At 39.7% G+C, this 11,835-nt stretch overlaps 1 protein-coding gene and 1 pseudogene across 1 annotated transcript; both read left to right on the forward strand.

Moving 5' to 3' along the window:
* The first annotated feature begins 3,367 nt into the window (after window positions 1–3,367).
* On the forward strand, window positions 3,368–4,302 carry LOC136162820 (olfactory receptor 10A2-like; annotated as a pseudogene).
* Window positions 4,303–10,689: 6,387 nt separating this feature from the next.
* LOC136162916 (olfactory receptor 10C1-like) lies at window positions 10,690–11,631 on the forward strand. Its single transcript, XM_065927370.1, has one exon. It carries the CDS (start codon window positions 10,690–10,692, stop codon window positions 11,629–11,631), a length of 942 nt encoding a protein of 313 aa, XP_065783442.1.
* The last annotated feature ends 204 nt before the right edge of the window (window positions 11,632–11,835 follow it).

An 11,835-nucleotide genomic window follows, 5' to 3' on the forward strand; every position in this document is an offset into this window, starting at 1 on the left:
CATCTTCCTTAAATAATCTTTTTTCACCTTAGGAAATACTGTTTGCCATGATCTACTCTCTCATCCCAAATCTTTTGTTTTTCAGATCACTCACAAATTCATTTTCTAAGGGTTTAGAGAAGGGTACAAGAAATCATCGTGAGAACTTAAGTCCATATTTTGTTTGTATTGCTGGTAGAGCTCATTCTCATATGGTCACTGTATCGCCAAATGCGACCTTTTAACCAAATTATTCAGGTCAAAATCAGATGTAAAGCATTAAGAAAGAATTCTGAGTGAACCTATAGGATTGTCATACTGAGTGAAGTAAGTCAGACCAAGAAGCAGAAACATCATATAACATCCCTTATATGCAGAACCTAAGATGAAGTGCTACAAACAAACTTATTTATAAAGGAGAAACAGACTCAGACTTAGAGAATGAACTCACAGTTGTCAATGAGAAGGACAGGTGAAGGGATGGTTAGGGGGTTGGAGATGGACAGGTACACACTGCTATATTTAAAATGGATAACCAATAAGGACCTACTGTATAGCACAGCGAATTGTGCTCAATGCTATGTGGCAGCCTGGATGGGAGGGGATATAGAAGGAGAATGGATACAAGTATATGTATGATCTGAGTCCCTTTGCTTTCTACCTGAAACTGTCACAACATTGCTAACTGGCTATGAAAGAAAGAAAGTGAAGTAACTCAGTCGTGTCCAACTCCTTGTGACCCCACAGACTATAGCCTACCAGGCTCCTCCGTCCATGGGACTTTCCAGGCAAGAGTACTGGAGTGGGTTGCCATTCCCTTCTCCAGAGGATCTTCCCGACCCAGGGATTGAACCCAGGTCTCCCACACTGTAGGCAGACGCTTTACCATCTGAGCCACCAGGGAAGCTCAAATGTCCGACTCTGTGACCCCATGGACTATACAGTTCATGGAATTCACCAGGTCAGAGTACTGTAGTGGGCAGCCTTTCCCTTCTCCATGGTATCTTCCCAACCTAGGGATCGAACCTAGGTCTCCCTCATTGCAGGCAGATTCTTTACCAGCTGAGCCACATGCAAGCCTAACTGGCTATACTACAATACAAAACAAAAAGTTTACTTTAAAAAAGAGGACTTTTGACTTTCATATATCCACATCCAACCATATACACTTGAGTCTCGAACAATATGGGAGAGAATGAGCATTGCCTCCTCTCTGCCAGCAGTCAAAAATCCTTGTATACCTTATAGTCTTCCCTCTGTGTCTACTGCAGCATTTGCATCCATGGATTCAACCAATCAAGGATCATGCAGTAACTATTTATTGAAAAATTCGCATACAAGTGGAGAATCTGTGTTATACTTCCCTCCAGTTAAATCTGTGTTGTTCAACAGTCAACTGTACTCCTCTTCCATTTTAATACTATGCCCTGGTTTCAGAGCTAGACTGAGAAATAGTCAACACAGAAACAGATTGAGATTAAATTTTTTAAATGTAGCATCAACTTTTTACTTTGTTTTGTTTTATTAATATTTCACTGTAAAGACACATCAAAGAGGTTGTTTTCCTATCTTGACTACTGTTGAATAATTTTGAAATGAACTTGGGAGTGCAGATATTTCTCTGAAATAATCACTTTTTTTCCTTTGGGTATATACCCACTAGTGAGATTGCTGGATCATCTGGTAGCTCTATTTTTAATATTTTAAGGACCCTATATATACTATTTTCCATAATGACTATGTTAGGTTACTTTTCTATCAACAGCACACAAGGATTCACTTTTCTTGCCAGCACTTATTATCTACCGTCTTCTTAATAATCACAGTCCTAGCAGAAGTGAGATGATATCTCAGAGTCATTCTGACCCGTATTTCCCTTATGATTAGGGATGTTGAGCACCTTTTAATATACATATTAGTACTTTATGTCTTCTCTAGAGAAATGTATATCCAGGTCCTTTGCAAACTTTTTAATTGTGTTATTTGTTTTTTACTTTTTGAATTGCATGCATTTTTATGTATTTTAGATAGGGACCTTTATTGAATATTTGGTTTGCAAGTATTTTCCATCAATCTATGGTTGCTTTATCTTATTCCAAAAATTATCACCAAGACCAACGTTAAAGAGGAATATTATTCAGGCACAAAAAATGAAGAGGATCCCAGGACAATATGGATTTACTTGGGGGATATTTTGCTAAGAAACTTAACTCAGACCCAGAAAAATAAAGATACGATTTCACTTACATGTAACTAATAAATTTTAGCCTCTCCCACCAAGACCATGTATTTACTGCACTACAAGCTTAATCATACACAATGAATAAATGAAATGCTATGTGTAGGTTTATTGAGCCTACTTTGTGTCCTGCATTTGTTCTTTTGATATGAAGATTTGAGCATCTGTGCATCTAAAAAGCCTAAAGAAAAGTAATATGGAAAAACCCATACAATTCAATAAGTGTTTAAAGGGCGAGGTACAAATCCACTAGAAACATTTGGTTTTCCCCACTGAAATTTAAATGATGTAACTAACAGCAATAGATTAACTCTGGGAAATATATTTAAATAATGAAACCAAATTAACATTAAATGTTCATCATTGTTCTTTTGAACAAAGTTCTCTTGAGACAAAGATAATTAAACTGTGTAGTGGATGTAATCGCTACAGTCTCTAGTTAGAGTAGAAATACTGCCTAGTCTATCACCATGTTATAATGTGGAATTGTCAGAAGCCTAGATGGTCAATCAGGAAGAGAAAATGTGCCTTGTGGTTCTTGGTATGTTCTCTCATTCAAATTTTCTGTAAAATTACATTGAGGTTACAGAAAGGACATTTTATTAGTTTTGGTTTCCATGGATTTTAGCTGTCCAATTATGGTCCTATTATATTCAAATCAAAATGAATAAGAGTATGTATTAATAAGAGTACAGATAGGTGGCTGTAAATATACTCCCTTTGAAATGATTACTTGTGGATTTAAGGCAAAATGTGGAATTCAGAAGAACAGAACATAGCACCTTACATTGTACTCCTCCCTACACTTAGCTTTTAGATGACTCGTTTAATTTAGAAAGCTCTCATGGATATTACTCATCTAACAGCCTGTGTATATGATTAGAATAACAACAAGGTAAAAATGAAACATCAGATGATGCAGTTTAAGGCCATGTTTTCTCTAAATTTCTGTGAAAATCCAGAACTCAAAGTCAGGAAGAAATGCTGCATTCATTTTACTGGGTAATCATTTCAAAACTTTTAGCAAAAGGAATACAAGTGTGCAGGTTCTCATGTTACACCACTGAACCTAGAAAGTTCCACAGAGACCAATGCTAGGTAACTGGATTCCTTTAGGTATCACTACTACCCTCTCTGCTCTCTCCACAGATGTCTAGCTCTGAGTCTATAATGAGTGGAAACCAGTCCCTCTGCACCCACTTCACATGTGTGGGATTTTCCTCTCTAGCGGAGTTGCAACCTGTGTTCTTCATTGTGTTCTTCACCATTTACTTGTTTACTATGGGAGGAAATCCCATCATTGGCTTGATCTGGGGCTCCCCTTCCTTGCATACTCCCATGTATTTCTCCCTGGTTAACCTCTCCTTTCTGGAGATGTGCTATAACACTAGTGTGGTGCCTCAGATGCTGGTGTACTTGCTTGTGGAGATCAAGACCATACGCGTGGGCCGCTGTGCAGCTCAGATGTATGTATTTAGCATCTTGGGACTGACAGAATGCTGCCTGCTAGCAGCCATGGCTTATGACCGCTTTGTAGCTATTTGCCATCCTCTGCATTACTCTCTCCTGATGGACCCTCCTGTGTGTTTGAAATTGGCAGAAACATCTTGGACCACTAGGGTGGTGGTGGAGTCAGCCCAGACCACATGGATCTTCACTCTGCCCTTCTGTGGAACAGGAAGGATCCAGCATTTTTTTTGTGACATCATGCCTGTAGTGAAACTGGCTCATGTTGATATCTCCCACAGTGAGATTGTGATGTCTGCTCTCTCTGTGCCTTTTATTCTTAGCCTGTTTCCTCATTCTGTGCTCCTATGTGTGCGTTCTGGTGACCATCCTGAGAACTCCTTCAGCCACTGGCAGAAGCAAAGCTTTCTCCACTTGCTCTTCTCACGTCTGGGCACTACATTGTTCACTTACCTCCTACCGAAGGCTGCACACTCCAGAAATAGACACGGCAACTGCACTCGATACACAGTGGTCACACCTGCTCCAAATCCAGTTATCTACACCTTGAGGAACAAGAAGTGAAGGAAGCCTTTCAAAGCCTAACACTGAGGAATACTGTTAGACTAGTGGCATAAAGTACTCACAGGATCGCAACCAAGAAACACGTGGACCTCGTCTATGTTTTTACATATGTTCAAGCAGAAGAAAAGTGTGGGGCTTCCCTAGTGACTCTGTGGTGAAGAGCTTGCTCGCCAACAAAGGAGACACTGGTTCAATCCCTGTTCCAGGAAGATCCCACTTTCTGCAGAGCAACTAAGCCTGACACCATAACTATTGCGGAGCCACAACTACTGAGCCCACACTCAGCCCACAAATGCTGAAGCCTACGTGCCCTGGAGCCTGTGGTCTGCCACGAGAGGTCACTGCAATGAGGAACCCGTGCACAACTGGAGATCAAGCCCCTCTTGCTGCAACTAGAGAATTGCCCGTGCAGCAACAAGGACTCAGCACAGTCAAAATTAAATAAATAAAAATCAAAAAGGGAAATGTGCAGTAGGGTCATTAAAGTATATATCCTGTGTTCAATCAACAATATTCAATCAACAAAATTACTGAGTATCTCCTGGGCACTACTCAATTTTTCCCGACTACCATGGTAATAGGATTAAGGTTAGTGAGTTTCACACTTTTTGATGAAAGAAAATATTTCTTCAGTGGAAAGTGCTAAAAATAAAAATGAAAAAATTAATATATTTTAGTGCTAAACATAGGATGCTGTCATTCAAGAGATTAAGTGGAATACCCTCCCATGCTTACTCACCTGTGATAAACTCTAATATGATCTATTAAATAATCATCCAAAGGAAGATGAAGGACAGGAAAGCCTGACAGGCTGCAGACCATGGGGTCACAAAGAGTCTGACAGGACTGAGCAACTGAGCAAAAACAACAACAATAAATACTGATGAGTGATGTGCCCTGTAACTCAACTCTAGGTATTTAATTTGTAAATCCAGTGAAGGATTCTGATTTTTATCCAAAACTAGCTTGCTTCTATGGTATTATCCACTCATCTTTTGGGTTTTCATACAAATGAAGGCTTAGAGAAACATATATTACATACTACCTAAGGCAATGATGAAAGTATACTATTATTCAAATTTTTTTCCTATCTATCTAGTTTTTAAATTATGGATTTATTTGTCCCCAGCTTTCCTGTGTATTGAATGTACAGTATATTGCTTTGATCAAATTCCCATTCTATTCCCATAAATCATCAGGTCCTAATTTCACAACACTAATGGTCTTAATCTAGAATGTATGTCAGTAATATGACAACTGAAAGGAATATACCTATACATTTTAAACACAGAGATTCAACATCACTGCCCAAGTAGAAGCTGAGCAAATATATTGGTATTCTGTGCCTGAAAAACATGAATGTATGTTCTCTCCTGTTCAAAAGTCAGAGTGATTATACATGGGACACTGTCATAACCATAGATAAGAGGACATTCACTGGAGCAGACTGACCAAAGGGTCACAGGCACTACCTGTTCAATAGCAGAATCTCTCCCTGCCGAAGCTGACCCTTAGTTGTCTCTGCACACATAACAAATGCTTCAATGTGCATGGGTGCATGTGGACCCACACATGCGCTCACACACACAAACACAGACCAATCCAACAGCTGCCAGTCATCACAGAACATCTGATCCCTTCTACTGTTTTGTCTGTATTTTAAAACACTCAGCAAAATCACTTAGAGAAGACATGCTGTTACTATTTATTATCTAACTATTCAAAGACCTATGCTTATGGCTGAAGTAGTTTCTGGAATATTCTGAATCACCAATTCTCCTGGATTCCAGAAGAAGGCTGAATTCCCAGAAAAGCAGATGAAAGAAATCTCTTTCCCAAATGTGTGTGTCATTTTAATTCTTGAGCTTCAAAGCAGCTCCTCCCATAGTTCAAACTTTAATAAAAGACTAATTTCTACACATATCACAAGAGACATATCAGTACTGAAGATTGGTTTGGAAGAATGTTAGAGACTCGAAAACAACATCTCAAATAATGCCCTATTGTATAATATACAGAAGGAAAAGATGTGTTCAGAACTTTAGTTTAAGTAATAGAAAGTTGTGAATAACAATGAGATGCTTCCCAGTATATGCTTGCTTCTTGGAGATGTGCCCAGCACCACTCCCTTGTGTTAAGACTACATGACATCACTTCCAAGGCCCAAACTGATTTCAAGTACCAGAAACCTTCACAAATCAATATCTCCACAGACCATCAAAATGATAAAACCTGATATCACATTTTATCTCCACGGATCATCAGAATGATAACACCTGATATCACATTTATCACTGCATGCTTTTCAAGGTATAAAAGCACTTTTTAGATCATGTGATAAAGTTGATACCATATTCATTGAAACTATTTGTTTTAAACACCTGACATGCATGCAGTGGAGCTTGCTTTGCTTGTTTATCCATTTCAGAATAGACCAAAGTTGAAGGAAGGAGGCTCTTTAAATTCTAAAGAAGACAGCAAATGAGTCCGTAGTAGCTGGGTTACTAAAAAGTTAGGAGGAGAAATGTCTGTTTAGTTCTTTGGCCCATTTTTTGACTGGGTTATTTATTTTTCTGAAATTGAGCTTCAGGAGTTGCTTGTATATTTTTGAGATTAATCCTTTGTCTGTTTCCTCATTTGCTATTATTTTCTCCCAATCTGAGGGCTGTCTTTTCACCTTACTTATAGTTTCGTTTGTAGTGCAAAAGCTTTTAAGTTTCATTAGGTCCCATTTGTTTAGTTTTGCTTTTATTTCCAATATTCTGGGAGGTGGGTCATAGAGGATCTTGCTGTGATTTATGTCGGAGAGTGTTTTGCCTATGTTCTCCTCTAGGAGTTTTATAGTTTCTGGTTTTACATTTAGATCTTTAATCCATTTTGAATTTATTTTTGTGTATGGTGTTAGAAAGTGTTCATTTCATTCTTTTACAAGTGGTTGACCAGTTTTCCCAGCACCACTTGTTAAAGAGGTTGTCTTTTTTCCATTGTATATCCTTGCCTCCTTTGTCAAAGATAAGGTGTTTATAGGTTTGCGGGTTTATCTCTGGGCTTTCTATTCTGTCCCATTGATCTATATTTCTGTCTTTGTGCCAGTACCATACTGTCTTGATGACTGTGGCTTTGTAGTAGAGTCTGAAGTCAGGCAGGTTGATTCCTCCAGTTCCATTCTTCTTTCTCAAGATTACTTTGGCTATTCGAGGTTTTTTGTATTTCCATACAAATTGTGAAATTATTTGTTCTAGTTCTGTGAAAAATACCATTGGTAGCTTGATAGGGATTGCATTGAATCTATAGATTGCTTTGGGTAGAATAGCCATTTTGACAATATTTATTCTTCCAATCCATGATCACGGTATGTTTCTCCATCTGTTTGTGTCCTCTTTGATTTCTTTCATCAGTGTTTTATAGTTTTCTATGTATAGGTCTTTTGTTTCTTTAGGTAGATATACTCTTAAGTATTTTATTCTTTTTGTTGCAATGGTGAATGGTATTGTTTCCTTAATTTCTCTTTCTGTTTTAAGATGCTCAACATCACTCATTATTACAGAAATGCAAATCAAAACCACAATGAGGTACCATTACACGCCAGTCAGGTTGGCTGCTATCCAAAAGTCTACAAGCAATAAATGCTGGAGAGGGTGTGGAGAAAAGGGGACCCTCTTACACTGTTGGTGGGAATGCAAACTAGTACAGCCACTATGGAAAACAGTGTGGAGATTTCTTAAAAAACTGGAAATAGAACTGCCATATGACCCAGCAATCCCACTTCTGGGCATACACACTGAGGAAACCAGATCTGAAAGAGACACGTGAACCCCAATGTTCATCGCAGCACTGTTTATAAGAGCCAGGACATGGAAGCAACCTAGATGCCCATCAACAGATGAATGGATAAGGAAGCTGTGGTACATATACACCATGGAATATTACTCAGCCGTTAAAAAGAATTCATTTGAATCAGTTCTAATGAGATGGATGAAACTGGAGCCCATTATACAGAGTGAAGTAAGCCAGAAAGATAAAGACCATTACAGCATACTAACACATATATATGGAATTTAGAAAGATGGTAACGATAACCCTATATGCAAAACAGAAAAAGAGACACAGAAATACAGAACAGACTTTTGAACTCTGTGGGAGAAGGCGAGGGTAGGATGTTTTGAAAGAACAGCATGCATATTATCTATGGTGAAACAGATCGCCAGCCCAGGTGGGATGCATGAGACAAGTGCTCGGGCCTGGTGCACTGGGAAGACCCAGAGGAATCTGGTGGAGAGGGAGGTGGGAGGGGGGATCGGGATGGGGAATATGTGTAACTCTATGGCTGATTCATGTCAATGTATGACAAAACCCACTGGAAAAAAAAAAAGTTAGGAGGACTTGCCTGGTGGCTCAGATGGTAAAGATCTGCCTAAAGTGCACGAGACCCAAGTCCAATCCCTCAGAGAGAAAGATCCCTTGGAGAATGGATAGCAACCCATTCCAGTATTCTTGCCTGGAGAATTCCATGGACAGAGGAGCCTGGCAAGCTACAGTTCATGGGGTCACAGACATAGACACGACTGAGCAACTAACACACACACAAATGATTTGGAACTTCCCCCAGGACCTCCATGTACCTACCTGTAAGTATGGCAGAGAGAGGAGGATGCAAGGCCAGTAGAAACATTGCATTGGCATCTCTGAAAGCTCAGTTGGTAAAGAATCTGCTTGCAATGCAGTAGACCCAGTTCAATTCCTGGGTCAGGAAGATCCCTTGGAGAAGGGAAAGGCTATCCACTCCAGTATTCTGGCATGGAGAATTCTATGGACTGTATAGTTCATGGGTTTACAAAGAGTCAGCCTCGACTGAGTAACTTTCACTTTCACACTTATCACTACAAAACTGTGGGCTCCCAAATAGATTTTCCTTCTATATCTCACACAATATGGGAAAGGAGGGCTATAAGCATATCAAATTATAATGAGAGTGTTGAGGGTACTTCAAAGAGAATTACTGCAAAATTTTGAATGTCTATTAAAGTAAATACTATCTGTTCATCTACAAAGTCTACTTTCTGTCTTATGCTGGTTCTATTGACATCAAAAAAGACATGAGCAGTCACCATGCATCTGAAAAACTTAAAGAAAATTAATATTGAAAATAGCCATATAATTCAGTAATTGTTTGAAGTGCAAGGTGTAAATTCATTAGAAATATTGGGTTTTACCCATTGAAATTTAAGTGATGTAACTAACAGCAATAGATTGCTTCTGGGAAATGTACTCAAATAACGAAAACCAAATTTACATTGAATGTTCGTCACTGTTTTTGAACAAATTGCTCTTGGGACAAATTAAACTGTGCAGTGGATGCAATCCCTATGGTCCCTCCCAGAGTAGAAACACTGCCCATTCTATAACCATACTATAATTCGGAATCGTCAGGAGGCTAGAAGACGGACAAGGAAAGGGAAATTTGTCTTGTGGTTCTCGGTATGTTCTCCCATTCAAATTTCCTGTAAAACTATACTGAGGATATAGAAAGGCCATTCTGGTGGTTTGGATTTCCAAGGATTTTAGCTGCCAATTATGATTTTATCATATTCAAATCAAAAAAGACTAACATATGTAAGAAAATGAATAGACAAATGCCTAGAAATATTCACCCTTTCAAGCCCTTAATTGTACATTTAAAGGAAAACTGTGGAATTCAGAAGACCAGAACATAGCACCTTTACAATTTACTCTCTACACTTAACTTTTATGTGACTCCTTTATCCTTAATGGTAAAGATTTTACCTGCAATGCAGAAGACCCAGGTACAATATCTGGGTAGGGAAGATCCCCTGGAGAATGGAATGGCAACCCATTCATCCTCTTACCTGGAGAATTCCATGGACAGAGGACCTTGGTGGACTACAGTCCATGGGGTTGCAAAGAGTCTGACACAACTGAAGTGGCTAACAATTTTACATTTAGAAGGCTTTCATATATATTACACACCTAACAGTCTGGTTATGTGATTAGGATAACAAGGTAAATACAAACATCAGAGGATGTAATTTAAAGTCATTGTTTTCTCTAAACTTCTATAAAAATCCAGAACTCAAAGTCAGGAAGAAATACCCCATCCATTATGTTGGGTGCATACATGCATGCTAAGTCGCTTCAATATGTCTGACTCCTTGCAATTGTATGAACTGTAGCCTGCCAGGCTCCTCTGTCCATGGATTTTTCCAGCCAAGAATACTGGAGTGAGTTCCCATGTCCCCCTCCAGGGAATCTTGCTAATCAATTCAAAACTTTTAGCAAAAGGAATACAAGTGTGTAGGTTCTCATGTCAGACCATGAACCCTAGAAAGTTCCACAGAGACCAGCGCTAGGTGACTCGATGCCTTTAGATGCTATTTATACCCTCTCTGCTCTCTCCACAGATGTATAGCTCTGAATCTATAATGAGTGGAAACCAGTCCCTCTGCACCCACTTCACATTTGTAGCATTTTCCTCTCTAGCGGAGTTGCAACCTGTGCTTTTCATTGTGTTCTTAGCCATTTACTTGTTTACTATGGGAGGAAACCTTCTCATCATTGGCTTGATCTGGGGCACCCCTTCCTTGCACACTCCCATGTATTTCTTCCTGGTTAACCTCTCCTTTCTGGAGATGTGCTATATCACTAGTGTGGTGCCTCAGATGCTGGTGCACTTGCTTGTGGAGATCAAGACCATAAGCGTGGGGTGCTGTGCAGCTCAGATGTATGTATTTAGCATCTTGGGACTGACAGAATGCTGCCTGCTAGCAGCCATGGCTTATGACCGCTTTGTAGCTATTTGCCATCCTCTGCATTACTCTCTCCTGATGGACCCTCGTGTGTGTTTGAAATTGGCTGTAGCATCTTGGACCACTGGGGTCGTGGTGGAGTCAGCCCAGACCACATGGATCTTCACTCTGCCCTTCTGTGGGACAGGAAGGATCCAGCACTTTTTTTGTGACATCATGCCTGTGGTGAAACTAGCTTGTGTTGATACTTCCCACAATGAGATTGTGATGTTTGCTATCTCCGTGCTCTTTATCATGACCCCCTGTCTCCTCATTCTGTGCTCCTATGTACGCATTCTGGTGACCATCCTGAGAATCCCTTCAGCCACTGGCAGAAGCAAAGCTTTCTCCACTTGCTCATCTCATATCCTGGTTGTTTCTCTCTTCTATGGCACTGCCTTGTTCACTTACCTCCAACCGAAGGCTGCACACTCCCCAGAAACAGACAAGGCAACCGCACTCATGTACACCGTGGTCACACCTGCTCTGAATCCAGTTATCTACACCCTGAGGAACAAGGAAGTGAAGGAAGCCTTTCAAAGAATAACACTAAGGCGCACTCACAGACAAATGACCTAAACCTGTTTATTACTAAACTATTTAGAGACCCATGTATCTGCCAGAAGTATTTTCTGGATTTTTTTCTCCTCCAATTTTCCTGGATTCCAGAATAAGGGTGATATCCTGGAAGAGAGATAACTTGTGTGACATTTTACTCCAGTGCTTCACAGCAGCTCCTCCATAAGTAAAAGTTTAAAAGAGTCTTTTTTTCATATATCATGA

Source organism: Muntiacus reevesi, chromosome 1 (assembly GCF_963930625.1).
Source record: "Muntiacus reevesi chromosome 1, mMunRee1.1, whole genome shotgun sequence".
In the NCBI taxonomy this organism is placed as follows: Eukaryota; Metazoa; Chordata; class Mammalia; order Artiodactyla; family Cervidae; genus Muntiacus; species Muntiacus reevesi.